At 46.9% G+C, this 19,114-nt stretch overlaps 1 protein-coding gene across 1 annotated transcript; it reads right to left on the bottom strand.

The window, feature by feature from the left end:
- Positions 1-274: 274 nt before the first annotated feature.
- LOC126521453 (uncharacterized) lies at positions 275-4,902 on the bottom strand. The gene is made up of 2 exons (XM_050170153.3): positions 4,695-4,902; positions 275-4,254 (listed from the first exon to the last, which is right to left on the bottom strand). The coding sequence occupies exon 2, from the start codon at positions 4,196-4,198 to the stop codon at positions 479-481; it is 3,720 nt and encodes a 1,239-aa protein (XP_050026110.2). The 5' UTR covers positions 4,199-4,254; positions 4,695-4,902; the 3' UTR covers positions 275-478.
- Positions 4,903-19,114: the final 14,212 nt, after the last annotated feature.

Raw genomic sequence — 19,114 nt, forward strand, 5'->3', positions numbered from 1 at the left:
TTCAGTAGGTCTTGCTTAGAAATTGCGTAAAGGTTTCGAAACCGAAACCCTTATCTTCCGCAAGTTTTGCGTGCTTGCGCGTTTAAGCAAACGATCAACGCTATACCTTGCACGAACCTAGCACAAGTTCCTGAACTAGTCCTTAAAGTTAAAGAGCGGCAGCTCATTTTAAGTATTTTAGGAAGCGCACCGCTTCTTCCAAGTTTCGCCTTTTACCGATAACAGTAGCTAGTTTCGCATGCAACATGCTAGAACGGCTAGAGAGACACAAACGCATTGTTGATTTGATGCTTTATTTTACGTAAAGAGAACGCAAAGAGAGAGAGAGAGAGACTTCGTAAGAAAAATAAAACGTGCTAAGCCTCTGGCTGTCACAATGTTAGAGTGTACTAGAAGCAGTTTCACACACCCTTGCACAGTCAGCGACCGACTGCACCACGTAACTCAAAGTTCCGAAAGCACACGCGCACATCGGCAGTCATTCCCTCGGTGTCCTGTAAGCCTTTTTGAAACATCCCAGCGTCTCCTCCAGCTTTAAGTGTTCTTTAACTTGTTCCTCTGACAGTAGTCGCGGGTCGCTGTCCCTCAGGCCAGCGTAGAAAGCGTCGACGCGCCGAACTTCGTCTCTAGCGTTCAGCAGTTTGTACTCCCTGGCCCTGTACTCGTTGTAGATGCTCTCTTCGTTGGCTCTGTACTCTTCGCAGATCCTCATTTCTTGTGACTGATAATAGTGGAAGTCCCATGGCGCCGTATGTGCTCTCCTGTGGCGCTTGTCAGAGTGTCCGCGGTCATGTGAAGCGTACGGCTCCTCCCTTGGCCTCCACAAACTCGAGTGGAGCTTGTGGATGTCGTCCCTGAACGTTTTCTGAGCTCTTGTGACGTCTTTCTCCTTTTTCCGTTTGAGTTCTTTTAGCTTCAGGTCAATGATGTCAGTGTCAAAACGCTGGCGCTTGGCAGGTTTCGTGTGTTCATGCGAGGAGCTGCGTGATGCCTTGCGCTTGCGGCGTTTAGACTTAGCGGGCTGGCTCTTTGCATGTCCCAGACTTAACATTCGTCGCCGATAATGGAAAGTCGTCAGTTCCCTGTGAGGGTCTGGAATCCTGGTGTTATGCCAAATCTTGTGGACGGCCTGGTATCGTTCTTCATCTGTGCTAAGGCGACGAACAGCTTCCCATTCAGGATTTTCTATGTCCTTGTTTTCAGCAGGATCTTCACTCATGAATGGAGCTCGGTTTTTCACCTCTGGGGCCTCGACACTTGGCAGCTGCAGGTCCAAGCCTTGAGAATCAGTGGTCATAGTGTGGCTTGAATGAGCACAAAGGTCTTCAGGCTGGTGTGGTGGCTCGAAATGCCGCCCTTGGTGACGTCTAATAGTGTTTATTTTCTCACGCATGTCCAAATCATCAGGGACGTACATCACATCCTTGCTTAGTGTATGTACCAACAGTGGGGCCACAGGTTCGATTCCGGCAAGGCTTCTGGTGTCAGTAGAATTCGGAAGCTCCTGGGAAGGCTTGCACTCTGGCATTGAAATAGACGGTTGTGCTGGTACCTCATGTGTCGAGGCCATGACATTTGCAATCTGCAAAGTTGGTTGGCAGTGCTCTGTAGATTTTGATGAAGCAATAGGTGACTGTACTTCAGCAATGAAGGCTTCATCATCAGTTTCAACTGCGAGGTCTAGAACATCTCCAGATGCAACTGAGCAGGACGGTGATGGAGGTCTGATGCCATCCTTGGTGCATCTTTGTGTACTTGATGCAACATTCCTGTCAGCTGCTGCTACCAATGCAGTGTCAAAAATGTCAGTTCTATCACAGATATGGTCCAACTGCAGACATGCATCCAGAAGAGGAACAGGTTTTGAGCTGGGACTAATGGCCATTGAAGTTCCTTTACATTCCTTGTCTACAGCATGAACAATGTCAGTCTCATTGTGGTGATCTTTATGTCCCGCAACAACAAGAATTGCCACTTTTTCACTGGCATCAGTGCTACTCTCAATTATGTTGTCTTCAGGCTTGTGCTCAATATAACTGGAAGGACCTGCATGATCATCACTAGGAGCTGACAAACCAGTAACAGGTTTGTCATTTGCCCCCTTAAACCCTGGTACTATCTGCCCCATGTCCTCATGGCATAATGAACTTCTGTCACACATATTTGGGACAGATTGCATAATGTCTGTAAAGTAAGCAGGGCTGTTAGCACTGGCATTCTTTGCCAACTGTGGCTTCAAAATCACATTGCTAGCGTTACTAATGCTTGAGGCTGCAAGATTCCGAATTGAGCTGCAATGCTCAGTTTTCACATGTCCATTGCGATTTGCTGGAGAGAGATCCCTGTCACTAGCTACTTCTGAAGGCAAAAAATTGCTAAAGTTATTTGAAGTAGTATCTTCTAATAGTTCAGTAGTCTCCAGCTCATTTTGTTTGTGAGGTGTGACACATGGCACCTGTTTATTCCCAGTACAGGATTTGTAACAGATGTCAAATGGTGTTTTGCATCCTGCTGAAAGTGTCTGGTGGACAGGTACAGAGACACTGACAACAGAGTTTGCATGATGGGGGCAAGAGCTCGAACTATAAGCACTGCTACACTGTGCCTCACATTCATACACTCGTTTCTGATCAGATGCAAAAACTCCCTGAAAAGAACAATTAGTGCTGCAATGCACACCACATTCATTTGATTCATTCTCATGGTGTGTTACTAAGCTACCTTTCCTCTGGTGGACACGACACAAGCTCTCTGGATATACTAAGCCTGCCTCCCTTGGTTTATCATTTCTAAATGTAAAAGCATCATTCATGACACGATTGCCATCGCAGCTTCCTACATAATGTTTAGCTTCTATCTCTTCCACTTCATCATACTTCTTAAATGTAGAGGCATCCACCATGATACAGCTGTCATCAGAGCTCTCTACATATTGTGCAGGCTCTACGTCCAATAGTTCCACCTTATATTCCTTAAGTGCCAAACCATCCACCATGATACCACCGCTATCTTGGCTTTCTACATATTGCTGAGCTTGTACCTCTTCTACTTCATATTTCTTAAATGTAGAGGCATATACTACGATACAGCTGTCATCAGAGCTATCTTCACATTGCTTAGCCTCTGCATCCAATGGTTCATCCTTATATTCCTCAAATGCCGAAGCATCCTCCATGACACAGCTTTTATTAAAGCTTTCCATGTGTTGCTCAAATTGCTGCTCCTCTAGCTTTTCTTGGAAATGTGTGCAGGAGCAATTGATAGCATTATGCATTTCACAGCTGCTATTTAAGTGGCCATAATGCTGGCCCGCTTTCTTCCCATGAGGAGTCTCAGGACACTCTCCGGTTTTGAAGGCACCTTCTATCCGAGCACAGTTCAGACGGCTCACTCTGCCTGCTCTAGGCTCCTGTCTGCATCCTTCATGTGCAGAATGCTCAACATTTTCACAGTTGCTATGAAAGCTTTGATCATGCTGCTTGTAATGGTTCCCTTCTGTTTTCCCTCTACATTTCGTAGAGACATATGTGTTCCCTGGTTGAAATGAATGTGAATGAAAATGCTCATTTTTTGATGTGGACTTGGAATTTTCCCTATTTGGTTCCTCCAGGATTGTACAACTAGCACTGTGTTCCAGGTTTGCGCCCTCAAGCTTATCTTTTTTACAGCCCTGAGAATGTTCCCCATTGTGGTAGTAGTGACTGTTTTGTGAACTACCAACGAAGTCCGGTTCCCTGTGACAAGTCCTAGCTGAAGAACATGCTGAATGCTCAGAAACTGATGGATATTGTTCTGATTGGGTTGTTTCTATGCGCTGATATTCACTACTGCAGTATGCAATACTAAGGGTTTGAGCTTCATCAGCATCTTCGACAGAGTCCGCCCTGTTGTCTTCTAAACAGCGACCGTGCCAAGTAGTACTTGCACGCTCTGGTAAGCTTGGTCCTTCACTGTCCTCGATAAAAAATCCGTGAAAGCTGCTTGTACTGCCAGCAGCATCGCTTTCAGATGGGACTTGTGGGCATGCAGGAAGGAAACTATCGCATTGCTCTACAAAATCGTCCAAGGTCGAAAGAAATGAAGAGACGTCACCATCGGCCACTTCATTGTCCGCAGCATCACTTGTCCTAATTGGCGTGCTACACAGCCTTCGAGCAATTGTCTTCCTGCTTGGAGTCCTCAAACGGGCAGCATCCATGTTTCCCGTCTGCGGCTAAAACTTTTGCGCCGGCTCTGTGCTTGCACGTCCTTGGCCTGTTAAACAAAGCAAAAACAAACGTATCTCGATTCGATGATGTAAACACGCAACCACTCTTACTAAGGGCATACATGGTGGCAACACATCGTGCGCGCCTTACAAAGTAAGCTGTTCTTGTATGAGCCTCAAGAACTACAGCAAGCACCGGGCGCCAAACGCTAATAAAACCTGCATGGACATATCTTACAAGGGCATAACTTAATTGAGAGCAACCTAGAATTGGTTAACAAAAATAAATTGAACGACAAGGGCAAAAATGACAAAAGGTGCCGCAGAAGAAAAGCAACCACTCATTGGAACGACCGTGCGGCGAATAAAAAGCCCGACAGAAGAATCGCGTCTTTCGGACGCCAAGCAAGTTATTCGCCACGACACTCAGTTCCAACCGCGTGTGCAACACTTCAAAAGCTACTACCAGTCCAACGTTCTTGCTCACCTGAATTAGAAAAAATCTGTCGAACAGGTGCACTGGTTTCCGCACATTTTCGTCGTCCGCACAACCGAGAAACCGCCGTCGGTTTACGCCATAACCAACCGACCAATCCTAATGCGCAATTGAATGGCAATTCACAACACAATCAGGCGCGCTTAACAGCAGCGCGCAAGTAGCAGTTTCGAAGGAACAACGGATATTGCCGTGGTCCCGTGGTCGCCGTGGTTTCGAGTTTCGTTCTCTAAATTTTGGCGCGCCCGCCGGGGTGGCGCTGCCTGCGCTGCGATTACATGCGATTACGGAACCCGCACATTTGTGGGTTTGTACGGTTTGTACACGTACGTATTACGTTCGGGGCCATCGGAAACGTCGGCTTATCAACACCTGTTGGGATTTGTGTACCTTGATGATGGTCGCGGGAAAAAATATTATACACATGTTCACAGCGGTTGTCACATGCGCGTTGCAGCTTTGAAAAAATGCTAAGTAAAACGAATCTGGTGGAGTCGCGAAGGCAGAAGCAGGAAGCCTTGGAAGACTCAACGGTGTTGACCAACTGACCTTCACCGTGAGTTGTTCGCAGAAAGGAGAGAAGGACGGGGATGCCGGGAGACTGGAAGATATCAAAGAAGCCGTAATATTAGTGGAACCCGAAAATGCGCTGAGGCAACGTGAAGAGGGAAAGAGAGCAATGGAATTGTGTTTGAGGCTTTGAGGTAATTAAAGCAGCAACGTTTTCTTTAACCTGCCTGGTTGCTTAGTGGCTATGGTGTTTTGCTCCTAAGCACGATGAAGCGAGACGGATTCCGGCCACGGCGGCTCCATTTCAATGGAGGTGAAATGCGCAAACACACGTGTACATTGGCGTAGCCGGGAAGTGGAAGGGGGGGGGGGGGGGTACAGCCCCCACCCCCGGAATTTTCTGACGAACTTTTCCTTTCCCACGGAACAGAAAGTTTCAGGAGGTTGGTTCTGAAAGAAGGACATGCATGAAAAGGACAGTCCGAAAGGGGAGAGGAGAGTGTCATGCATCAGTTCTACCCATTTTCTGCCTCCTCTCTACCGTTCTGTCTAGCTCCCATCTGGACATGTTCCTGATCTGAACACAACACGCGCTCGTGTTGTGTTCTGCCTCTCGTCCCTCGTCCGGGTTGCGCTTCCCACCCATAGGAACATGTTCAATCACCAACTCGCCCAGCTTGCCGTCTTAATCCCCTCTGGACTTGGGTATAGTAGAAACTAGAATGTTCTATAGTAGAAACATGAGCGCTGCGATTTCTGCAGAGATTTTGCGCAGGGTCACGGATAATCACAGCTGTGAAGAGGCTAATGTGGCGATCGACACCCAGGGAGCCCCAGAGGGCACTGTGCACATTCGACGCGAAAGTTGTCCGCACTAGAGATTAGTAAGAGGCGATTAGAAGATTGGTAGAAGGAAATAGGGAAACGACAAACAACGGAGGCGTACAAAAACAAAGTTCACAATAGGGGTGCAAAAACTTTGGTTATAGGAATACATCGTGTTTTTAAAGCGAAGCATTCTTTGCCTCTTCCTTCGACTTTCCCACTGTTGTGGCTGCTGCTGTCCGGCACACCGTGCGGGGGGGGGGGGGGGGGGGGGGGCGTTCAGAGCGTGTGTATACATGACAGGGGCGAGTCAGGGAGGAAAGGTGGCGCGAGAAACTCGTTTTCACCCAACCGCGTCGAATGTGCACAATGCCCTCTGGAGCTCTCTGGGCGTCGTCACATTAGCTTCTTGACAACTTATAATTATGCGAGACCCCACACCCCCGAAGCATTGCAGAAGCTGCAGCGCTTCCCTTTCTACTAACGTGCGAGTCCAGAGGGGACGTAGATAGAACTGTAGAGAGAAGGGACAAGAAGCAGTTCGCATGCAAGGGAGGGGGAAGGAAGGTGAAGTGAAAAGGACTATACTATACGACAACGTTTTGCGGTTGGTTGCGGGGAAACTGAATAAGCTTAAGTTCAAGGTACGGTACAGTACATTGCTGCTATTTCTGGAAAATAAACACCATGCAAATATGTCAAGCGGACAAACTACGCAGGTCGTGCAGAAGCAGAGCCGCGTTAATTAAAGCGCACCGCAGGGTCCAGGCGACACTACGGAAGTGGTCGACCGTCGAATCAACACTTCTATGCCCACCCGTGGTAGCTAGCTAGAGGTTGCGGATTTGATCCCAATAGCTGCAGCCGCATTTCGACGGGGGCGAAATAGAAAACGCACGAGCGCTTAGATTTTGAGAAACTTTACCTAGGCCAATTAATCACATGGGACCTGATCATAAGAAGGGAACTTGTAGAAGAATAAAAATTGTTATGAGTGTATACGACAGACATTGTGAGATCCTGACTGGAAGCTTACCATTATCATTGAAAGGAAAGGTGTACAATCAGTGCATTTTACCGGTGCTAACATATGGGGCAGAAATTTGGAGATTGACAAAGAAGCTTGAGAACAAGATAAGGATCGTGCAAAAAGCGATGGAACGAAGAATGTTAGGCGTAACGTTAAGAGAGAGAAATAAAGCGGTATGGATCAGATAGCAAACGGGGGTAGGCGACATTCTAATTGTCATTAAGAGAAAAAAAAATGCAGCTGGGCAGGCCATATATGCTATGCGTAGGTTAGATAACCGGTGGAGCATTAGGGTTACAGAACGGGTGCCAAGAGAAGGGAAATACAGTCAAGGATGGCAGAAAGCTAGGTGAGGTGATGGAATCAAGAAATTCACAGGCGCTAGTTGGAATCGATCGGGGCAGGACAGGGATGGAGACCGCCTTCGTCCTACAGTGGACATAAAATAGGCTGCTGCTGCTGCTGATGATGATGATGAAAAATGTGCATCGCTACCGATCGCAACATGCCACCGGGCTTAGTTTTCAGCCGCCCCTGGCCACGCAAGGTGACCATATATATATGACGCCACTAGGGCGAGCTATTCGAATGACCGCCCAGAACGCGTAATCGATAGTTTTTCCAACTTTATGGCGAACAACTGTTATTCGTAATAGTTGGTATAGTTAAAGGGAGCCTGAACCACCCCTCGGGCTTGGTTAAATACCGTAGTCCGCGGATAGCGCACGCTGCTGTGAACATTTCAGCCAAGTTTTTGTGTCGCACGCGGTGCATGGGGCTCGCAAGCGGAGCGTGAAGTCACCTTTCTCTCAAACACTCTCTCTTCAATAGAAAGCCTGTTCCTCACTTTCTTCTGGATTGCAATAAAGCGGATTCACATGCGCGGCTGCTATTGGTAGCTGCGGTCGGATACGTGGCGTAGATACCGCGGCCGCCGTGGGGTGCCGCCATGAGTCCACTGGCTAAGCGCACTGCGGCTCGCTCAGGGCCACCGCGTTTGGCTTACGTTTAGCGCGTCGTAGGCCCCCAAATCGGTCGTTGAGGCGTCTACGTTACCATCCAAAATAAAATTTGAACTGCGCGCCACGGTGACATTTAGAAGGCGGAGCGTTGTGGAGACGCCCTACTCCGCCGTAGCCTTTGCAGTGCAACGTTTGGAGAAAAAACGGGAAACAAGCGCAGGCCGCGTTTGATTGCCAATAACTCCGTTTCAGATGAGTGCATTGAAGTAATTTTTGCGCCAAAGTATTTCTAAAATAGCCCATTTTCACTTCAAATGCCTTTCTCCACTTCGATGAAAAGTGGTTCAGGGCCCCTTTGACTTTCAGAAAGAGAATGCACAAGGGCCACTAATCGCTACACTCAAGATTTCCGGCACACAGCAAGTGTCGTCTGCTTATGTTACAAAGTGCTCCGTGTTGACAAGAGCGCCGCGGTTAGCGTTCCTCTCGATATTTTTCGTGAGCACTACGGTTCGCCCTTGTTGCGTTGTGGGCTGCAATCGTAGCGACTGGCAATATGTCTAGCTGCGACATCATGTCCCTCTGCAAGGCAGCAGACAAACATGAGCTACGTAGACGGACCGTCAGGACGGTCTGCACGGTGCAGCCTCCTGGTGGCATAAAGCTCAACCAAACACCAGAACTAGAGCGTACTAGCAGAGTCCTTCAATGCTTTTGCAATGCAATTGAAGAACTCTGGTAATGGTCGAGTGGCACGATCGGCGCTCCTCCGCTGAGGTGCCGCGTGTGGGAAAATTTTGCGAGGGCGCTGCGAGTGAAGTGGATTGGGGTGGAGGCGCGCTTCTCGGCATATTCAACGTAATTTCGATGCGGGCGCTGAGAGCGTTTGCGCACGTGTGCTCTTATAATGGGGCTTTGTTTCAAGTGCAAATTTATAATGACACTTTTTTGCTGCGTATACATATTTGAGGAATTATACAACATGGCGCCTTCAATTTTGCTGTCGTTGTCAAGTGCATCGTCTGCTAGCGAGCGCGCGTTCGTTGCGCGGGCGCAGGCAGACAGTTTATGTCGCAGAAAGTCTGTGCAGTAAACTTTTTTTATATTCTTACTTGCTTTAGTGCTCTCGCGACTCTTATCGGCCGATACCATATGTAGCTTTAGCCAAGTGAACTGCTATTTTTAACATTGTTTTTTAAAAGTAACACGTCATTTTTGACGTAGTAGTTCTGCGGAAACCCGCAAGGTGGAGAGAAGTAATGAATAAAGGGAAAATCAGACATCCACCCTTTCGTAGCAATTGCTACAAAGGAAACCCATACGGGTTCCTCAAAGGAAAGCCTCATAGTTGAAGAAAAATTCGTCCTGGTCCGGGACGAATTTTTGTCACAGAATCCGCCTATCTGCAACCTGAAGCTATGTAAGAAAATTTCATTGATATCGTGTCATTTTACGCGCGCTTACTGTTGGTGGAATATTGATCAGGAACAATGATTGTAGAAAACCATATTATAGTGAAATAGACCAGGTTTTAACTGCGTGGCGCGAAGAGACGCAGATGGCCAATGCACTTCTAGGTAAATCAAAGAGTACACAGACACATATACCACGGCATACATGTAAGAGAAAAATGATCAAATATTCTAAATGCACTGATTGAAAAAGTGAAAACTCCCGACCGGCATAGGCGTGTTCCTTTTAAAAGCTGCACCAGCCCCAGGTGAATCAACCAATCGATTTTCTGATAAAACGAATCAAGGCAATTATTGAAAGTTAATATGAAAAACAGTGTTAGGGAAAAGATATTGCCTACGTACTCAGACTGAATCGGGGAGACAGGAAAGTCTCCCGGGGCTTGTTTGGAGATCTCCTTCAATGTGCCAGCAGGCGAAGTGAATGGTATTTGCTATTCAGATCGCATTCGACTTCAAAATTCGCTATTAAAAATGATCGAATAGCCGTTTTCGTTCGAACTCAACGCATAACAGCACTTTTGAAGTCCCGAAAGTGAGGAGCCGATGCAAGTGAGGACTCTCATTCCGAATGATTGTGCTGCTGGAGAGTCATGGCTGTTGCGCAGAGGCGCACCAGTTCCTGAGAGAATTAACGCACGGGTGCTAATGGGTTCTGCTGAACAAGTTCCTAGCTCTCATTCAATATAAATGCCTCGTTTTGAGGCAGCCTGTAAATCTGCTAACTTGGCTGTCAAGTAAAAAAAAAAATTTTTTTTGTTATATCCCACCATGTCTGCAACCTATTAAAATTGGGGACGCAATGTGGTGCCAAACTTATCTTCTTCAACGAACACAGCAGGTCTACAAATGTCCCTACGTGTATCTGAGGCATGCTGTTCCTTTAATTGCTTCATTAATGTCCTTATGATAATGTACCGGATAACTGAAAGCAGCCGTTTATAATACAGAGCCTGCTTAGTTGAGCGGACATACAGTTGGGAATGGCATTACATTTAGGTATCAAATAAAAGATAAGCGTAACATGTTTTTATCAGAAATCAGACTCGAGAATAATTTCTTTTGTTTACACCCCTAGAAGAATGCCTACATTTTTTTAAGCTAAATTTTTTTAAGTTAAACAAATTATGGCGGTTTTCGTCTGGCGATATGTTTATGAGGCACCCTGTTCACTTTGCACCACCTGGAGTTCTTTAACGCGCACCTAAACAGAAGGCACGAGTGTTTATCCATTTCGTTCCCATCGAATTCCGCGACCTGGTTTGAACACGTGAGCTCGAGTTTAGCAGCGCGACGCCATAGGCACTGTATAGCCACTAGTTAGACTACCGAGCCGCTTTTTTTTTGTTATTCTTTGTTGTTTAGCATGGACTGGCCAAAGAATTTCACACAGCTCACGGGCCAAAGATTAACATATATAGCTACCTAAAACTGTTTTCGGAGCCCGACGTCCAACCGCAATAAAAGAAGCCGTGCCAATTACTCCGCATTCTGTTACGCGAGGAAGATGGATGCATGCATGGAATGTTGCACTGGCAGTTCTTTTTTTTATTTTTCCATAAGAATACTTCTCGTAGATCTGAGTACAGGGCGCCAGATGGGGCATATGTGTCTTTGAAGTTGCAAGCAGGAAGTTTACATATGCTTTTTTTCCATCTGCGTTTCGCAAGACGTATACTCATGGAAAACTATATGCGCAGAAATACACACGAGAGATACATTCTACTTGAAGAACAAGAAATATATTTGTTTTCCGAAGGGAATCCTACAATAACATAGCAAAATGAAAACTAGCACTGCGGCCGCAATGAACGGGCAATCACCGGGCGGCATTAAATAAAATAAAAATTTATAAAGAAGAGAGAGAAAGGCGCCCATTCTTAAAGCATAATAAGTACATGCCATATACAATTATAAACACCGTTTGAGCGGTCTGAACGCAGTGCCAGCGCCGAAGTAGTACGAATGACCGTCCCGAGAAGTATCGCCAGCAGTTTCTAAGGCGCGACCTTGATGTGGCCCAATCCACTTCGATCGCAGCGCCGCCACGGTATTTTTCGTCGTCGCGCGTCTCACTGCAGAGCATGCGCCGCCCCAGCCGCTCGCCCCACTCAACCTTATTCCAGTACACTCTAACCAGAACTAATATTGACCCTTTTCGCGGAGATCTCGTGGGCGCCGCCATGTTTGATCACGTGGTGACGCGTCCATTGCTTGCCTCAAATGACTCCGTTGCCTCTGCGTTTACAATGAGTGTGTATGACGCCGGTGCGGCTTAGCAAACCTCTGTTTTGGGAAATATCGTAGAGGTGACTGGGTGGACGACACGAAGTTTTGGCCACAGATTCAGAGAACATGCAAAAGTATTTTGGAAGCTGATTAAGCTATGTCCAAACGACGCGAGCGGCGCGTATGTGATGCTTGCTTTAAAAGCGAGGCTCCATGTGTATTCTAAGCGAGCCAAACTTTCCGCTCATGAATGGAATCAGGATTAGTGTGTTTTGCTCTTCGTTCTTTATTTGGCAAATATTTTGACGCAGCGGCTTGTCACATTTCTGACTCGGTAAATGTCTTTGGTGCGGTCACTATCTGACTAGTTCTGCCTAATCGCTGGCGGTTGTGCTCAGCGACAATACATTTGTTCTTGCTGCGCGCAAGGCATGAAACGTAGCCGTTTAATAATTTTAATTTAATTTTAATACCTTGTAGCAAATATGCATTGTCGCTAGTAACTCGCTTACTCTTGTGGTCTGTCACGAAACATTCTGCTTCGACCATTCATTCGTACGCTATCGGTGTAGTCCATCATTTATTGTGTATTTATGGTGCACGCATATCAAGTGTGCGCCCATTACGTTGGTAACAGAGTTGGCGCAAGATTCCGCGACAGTTGAAGTAGATGTGTGTAGATACTGCGCGCGAAACGTACTATGACAGGAAGCGGCGCTACTCCCTTTGTCATTGTTTAACGAGCGGTACTCACCCTTGCCAACGTTCCGGGACTGAAGCGATTTCTTTGAAGGTTAGCGACACAACGCTGGCGGATGAGCAAATGCCTGTATCCTCGAAGAAAGCCGTAGATCTCCAAGTACCGGTAACGGTCCGTGAGCTTGGCTACACAGCTTCATTTTATTCATCTATATAATATGCCAGTCACTATTTTTGCAGCCAACTACTGCACACGTCTTCAATCCACATGATTCAATGCGGCATGATTGGAGCACAGTGCCTTAGCAAAAATTCAGTCGCATTTCCAACAGCTGATCGCACATATGCAAGGTGGAAGCGATAAGAGTCTCGTATCTGTGCGCTGTCGCTGAGGCAACGTGCGGTGCGCCGCCAAAAGCGCCATCTCGTTTCTCTAGAACAAACTGCTCCACGAAAAGGGCCAATAAAGAAAAGGGCCAATATTCTTCTTTGGTGTTGGCGTAAATTTTTGGCAGGAGCGTATTTGTGAACGAGTTGTTTTTCTAAATGTTTAAGACGTTTTAGGCTTGGTTAGAGCAATATTAGCTCTTTGTTTGCCTGGTTAAACTCTCCGCCACCAGGAGACTGGACCGTGCAGACTGGTCAGGCCTCCACACATCCTTCCAAACGCCCAGCTCGCCTGTGATGACTGCAATACCGGACACTCTCGGCGCTGCGACAGCATGCTCGCAACGTATGCTGCTTCGATAGCTCTCGCATGGGGTGGACTGCCATGCGAGTGGCGGAGAGGTTGGATAGGCTTCGCGCACTGTCTCCAAGACAACCGGAAGTAGACGACACGGCGTCCCATTAGGACGCAGAGCCAGTGAAGGCGGAGATCAGCCCCGATCACTCGGCGAAGGAGTTGAGGAGAAAATGCATGCCTATGGAGCAGGGTGACTTGTAATTGCGCGTATCTCTCTTACTGAAGCCAACAGATAATAAAGCCAAGGGAAGTATAGCGGAAATTATATGTATCTTCAAATGAAGTGCCCAAATGATAAACTGAACAAAAATGAAAGTGGACTAAAAGACAACTCGCCGCCGGTGGAAGCCGAAAGTGCAACACAAAACATAATCTAGCTGTAATATATCAAGTTAACAGCAAACAATGTCGCGCACCTGGGAAGGAAGAAAGAAATACGAGAGAAAACGGAAAAGAAATATTGAGACAAAACATGCATGTAGTTCTTGTGTGTGCGTGCGTGCGTGCGTGCGTGTGTGTGTGTGTGAGAGAGAGAGAGAGAGAGAGAGAGAGAGAGAGAGAGAGAGAGAGAGAGAGAGAGAGAGAGAGAGAGAGAGAGAGAGAGAGAGAGAGAGAGAGAGAGAGAGAGAGCAGATCGAGCGCACATGTTGGAATCTATGTGAAGTGAAGGTTTAGTGAGGCTGTTAACTGAGTGCTTTACAACTAACGGCGATGCGTAGAATTATGTTTTTGTTTCATTCTGTATGAATCCCGCGCATGTTTATCTTGTCCACCACAAGGTCGAAACTTTATTCATTCAAGCCGGAGGATGCACGGTGTCAGATGCTTACGCATCGATGTCACGAGGACGTGAGCCGCATAGGATGCCCGTCGACGGCAAAATGATGATAAGAAATGTATGCACAGAGAAAAAAACAATTCCCAGCTACATTTAACGATTCTGTTTCTACTGCGTCACAGTAGCGTACGCCCATTATGGAGGATCGGCCATTGACGGGCACACACCCATGAACACATACCGAATGGCTAAGTCAAAGAAAAGCAAGTAAATCAAACAACCCATTGAATATATTGCAATATTCTATTAACATCTCGATGTTAAATTCAGTAGCTCGAAGAGGCAGAACGTGTGTCGAGTGAACTCATGATGAACACTTTGCAATGCGGTGAACGCGGTTTAAATCGTGGATCCAAGGCCTTAAAGAGGTGCGACGTAATTTTATCGCATTTCTCCCGCATTTACCGCTAAATCGCCACTGATTTGATTTTCTTTCGGAGGAAAACACGTGATTTACAATATGGTAGCAAATTTGTAGGTAATAAAACGAATTCAAATTCGATTTGCGATTTTGTCGTTATTCCTTAGTGAAGTGGTACAGACCACTCTGGGGAATCGGTTATGAATCGGGCGGCGGAAAACTATTAAGGGGACATTTGTGAAGTATCAACTGGCGCATGTTTGACTTTCTCGTCACCTCGTCATCATCACTGATGTCACACTGAGGCAATGTTGAAGGCGACGACGACGACGACAACAACAACAACAACAACAACAACAACAACAACAACAACAACAACGACAACAACAACAACAACAACAACAACAACAACAACAACAACAACAACAACAACAACAACATTGATCAGTGGCTGTTTTCGCATCATGACGACCGGCAATAGAACCACAGACCCAGCGCATCTTCCACACATTGGTGCTCGAACATTGAATCTGGCTCTATGAGCAACGTCACTTGATGTGTGCGATGACGCAGAGAGACTGGCAGGTATGGAATCTCTTCAGCAAAGCAGCTCAGCTCAGCTCTACGCCCGAGCACACTGCCCGTAGTATTTTATCAGGTTCCTCTCCAACGCTGTCAGTTTCAACACTGGATTACCTTCGCTGTTCGCACCTAACCTTTCGGTTCCCCCGGCCGTCTGCAGGATGAACTTGTGAAAGGCTTGACGCGCTCACTGGAGAGAACATTGGATATATCTTCTAGCACATATTCGTCTTTCAGTGCTCAACCAAATGTAGACAAATATATATCCACGTTCAGTACGAAGTCTATATTTCCGTCTCCTTGCAGTGAATTAGAGATATCTTCTCTTAAGAAGCTAAATAAAGATACTGCTGCCGGTAATGATGACACTAAGGCTACTACAATTATTTTTGTTGCACACCTTTTATCAGCAACATTGCGACATGTTTGTAACAGATCATCATCGACAGGCATTTTTCCTGTTCACTTGAAAACAGCGAGGGTTGCAGTCTTGCATAAAGGTGGTCCTATCAGTGATTTCAACAATTATCGACCCATATCATTGCTACCCTTATTCTCAAAGGTGTTGGAGCACGTAATAAAAACAAGACGAACCAAGTTTCTTGATGAACATGAATTGCTTGTCGAGAAACAATTCGGCTTTCGCGAAAAAAGAAAACTACAAAAACAGCTTTACTTAACACAAAAGAAAAAGATAGCTAAGGATATTGACAGCAAGGAGTTCCCCTTAGATATTTTTATAGACTTTCGAAAAGTTTACGACTCGGTTAAGCATGATATATCGTTTGAAAAATGACCACATAATGGTATCCGAGGGGTAGCTCTACAGTTAACATGCAGCTACTTAACAGACAGGCTGCAGTATAGATCTCTGCACGGGTATCAATCTCAGTTATATTCATTGAAGTTCGGTGCACAATAAAGTTGCATACTCGGTTCACTTTTTCAAAAGTTATTTATGTAAATGATATCGTGCACGTACCACAAACTTCCTCTATATTTTTGTAGGCAGATGATACCAGCTTGTTTTTCTCTGGCAGCCGTTTAAGATATTTAGAAAAAGCAGCGTACGAGTGGTTGATTTCTCTTTCATAGTGACTTGACTGTAGCCAGCTACAATTAAACGTCAGTAAACCTAAATATATTTTATTCAAGAGCAGAAATAAGCGCGAAGATTACACAATTTCTGTTAGATATAAAACATAATTACCTCGAGCGTGTCCGTTTGTTTAAATATTTGGTGTACTTTTTCATGAGAACCTCAGTTGGACACCGCAAATCAACAAAGTACATATCTGTGTATCTAGGTCAGTTGCTATCTTAGACTAACTTAGGTCTCTAACAACCTTAAAATCGCCTTATATATTCGCAAGAAAATTGGAAATGACAGGGGCAGTTACATGGCTCATTGCTACGTTACTAATGCTCCCTATGATCTCCGACACGAACGATTTGAAATACGTTATTAAGAACCATCTACGGAAATCAAACGTTCTTATATTAAATACCTTATTTTCTCCACAATAGTTATATCCACGAACTTATCGAACAATGTAGTACTAAACTCAGCTTAAAGAAAAATGTTAAAAATGTACTTACTCTCTGGTAATTTGCCCTAAATAAGTTTTTGAATAAAAGAAAAGCTTTTTTATTGTCCTATTATCTTTGTACTTTGCTGTATTCCATAGAATCTGTACATTGCTACAAATGATTATGTGACATTCGGTAAGGACTTGCATCATCTTGAACTCTTGAATAGTTTGCCGGTTATATCTTTTTCTTATTTTTCCGTGTTTTGTTCTTGTGAGAGGTTATTGCTGTTGCATTATTGTGTGATTCCGTGTCATAATTTAAGATGCCTGTTCGCGATATTACTTCTGCATTTGAACTATTCTTTATAATGTTCAAATGTAAAGAGCCATTTTTTGTTTATTATTATTTCTCACTGCATTTGAGCAAATGTATGGTTGGAGGGGCCTAGCCAGGTAGAGTTTCTCTGTCTTTAGTCCTTTCAACCCAGGCAATACATGTCTGAATAAACTGAAACTGAAAACATTGCTCCGAAAAAAAGAAGACGAATAAAATAAGGGGTTTTGCTAGGCCCTGCGCTGCCCGCCGAAACGTACTGCTTCAGCATATGTCAAAAGTATACAGGCCACACCGCGCCTTCACCATATCCGCCTTTTCGCTGTGTATATAGTTCCGCTTCCGTTCCGCTCCTGACGCCCTAGACCTCTGGATTGCGCGTACGAGAGTTCTCTTGGTTCACCAGGGCGTTGGAAGCTGTGGCATGTTGCCATTAAAAGTGTGTAATCAGCCCGGCGCTCGCACGCCATGTAACACCTGTACACTTTTGACACAGAGTCGGCCTTGTCGCGTGACGTCGTGGCTGAGAGCGTGCGGGGATTCTCTCATCCAGGAAGTGTTGCTCTTGCAGCGCAACAATGCATTCAGCGGAATGCGAGGACTTATCGGGGGCGTAAGTCCTACAAGACCGTTACCCAACCGGAAATCAGGCGGCCTTTCCATCGTTCGACAAGCGGTACGCATGCAAGGGTCACCGATGCTCTCACCCGCTGAGGCCGCAGCGTCGCACACGGTGGCGACATTCGGGTGCACGACGCTAATTTCCTCGCTCGTACACCGCGACGATCAACCGTCGACGGTCGACCCATCTCCCTCCGTCGCATATAGTGGCGTGTCTACTACAACGCGCGCACACCGCTGTAGTATTTGCCGTCGTCGTAGCCGCCACGACAGCCCTAGCGACCAGTGCACGCCGCGTCCTCGGCGCAACCGTGGCCAAAGGCGCCGCTGAGGTCTGGACACGCTCACGTGCCATTTACCGCACGCACGCGCGTCGTCATCTCAAACTTATAAGAGAATGAGAGAGAGAGAGAGATTTGAAGGAGGGACAGACCGCCGAGGCGGGAAGGATATTATATATATGTGACGACGGCATCGTTTTCTGACCAAGAATGATTAGGGTTAACGGCCCCCGCTGCTACAGCCTCTCCGAGACGACGCCATCGTCTGCTCGTCGTCGGGGCGCACCCCGCGGCAGTCGAAGCGTTGCCGTTTTCTCTCTCGCGCGGCTGCAGCGGGCATTGTGCAGCGGCGGGTGCCGTCATCATCGAAGTTCCTGCCGCGTTTGCTTCTTTGTTTACCGATTCGTGGCTTCTCGCTTTTCTCCGTTCGCCGCGGTCCTTTCTACCATCGGCACGCGCCATGCGCGCTGCGTAGCGGACGCCGGGGACGCGCGCGCTGGGCGAGCACGCTGCGATCCGAAGTCGCGCCGCTGGGCCGACGCGCTTCATCGCCGGAACGACGACGCGTCAACGTTGCCGCAACGCGGGCGCGCCGTTCGCAATGACCGCGTCGTTTTCTCGGCGCGGAGCTGGAGGGAGGCGCACACGTGCTGCTGTGGCGCCGCGGCAAGTATTCAGAAAGCCATTAGCGCCGGCCGGCTTCTCATGGGATGGCGATGCTTTGTTTTCGACTGAAGCAAAGACGCGAACGCACCGACAAGAAACAAAGGAAGCCGAGAAAGTCTTTAAAGGGATTTGCGCATTGCCCGCAATACCGGCTCGAGGAACTCAAGGACACTCGCGAAGGAATGTTTCCGAGACGATGCGATGGTCGGAGCGAGATACACGGACAAAGCATACGGAGAACGCGTCCAAGAGGCTTGCGGCATTGGCCCACTGTCCGCGATACTGGCTCGAAGAAATGAAAGCCACTGGGAGGAGCGTCGAGTGACGTTAGAGAGGAGTTAAGTGACTATAAATCGGTTAGCAGGGAACGAGCTGCGCCATGTTTCTGCGTTGCGGTGGAGAGGTTAACCCGCCCCGTCCAATAGAGTGCGGAATAACTAATCCTTCGTTGTCTTGCGCCGCGATGTGATAACGAGAAGCGTCGGCAGTATATAGGACGGCGCACTTCGCGCTTCGAGCGTTTCTTCATGCCGGCTAGTGAATTAAGGTTCGATTGGTTAGGTTGCTATACATTTACCGAGCTGCAGAAACGCCGCGATGTCGAGCACCTCACCGATAGTCCAGTGTTATAATCCGAAACTATTGTAAGAATCAAAGGGACGCTAAAGGGAAGCGCTAAATTAATGTATACCGGTGACGCATTCTTTCGGAACTCAATTTGTGT

This window comes from Dermacentor andersoni, chromosome 6 (genome assembly GCF_023375885.2).
Source record: "Dermacentor andersoni chromosome 6, qqDerAnde1_hic_scaffold, whole genome shotgun sequence".
NCBI classification, from domain to species: Eukaryota; Metazoa; Arthropoda; class Arachnida; order Ixodida; family Ixodidae; genus Dermacentor; species Dermacentor andersoni.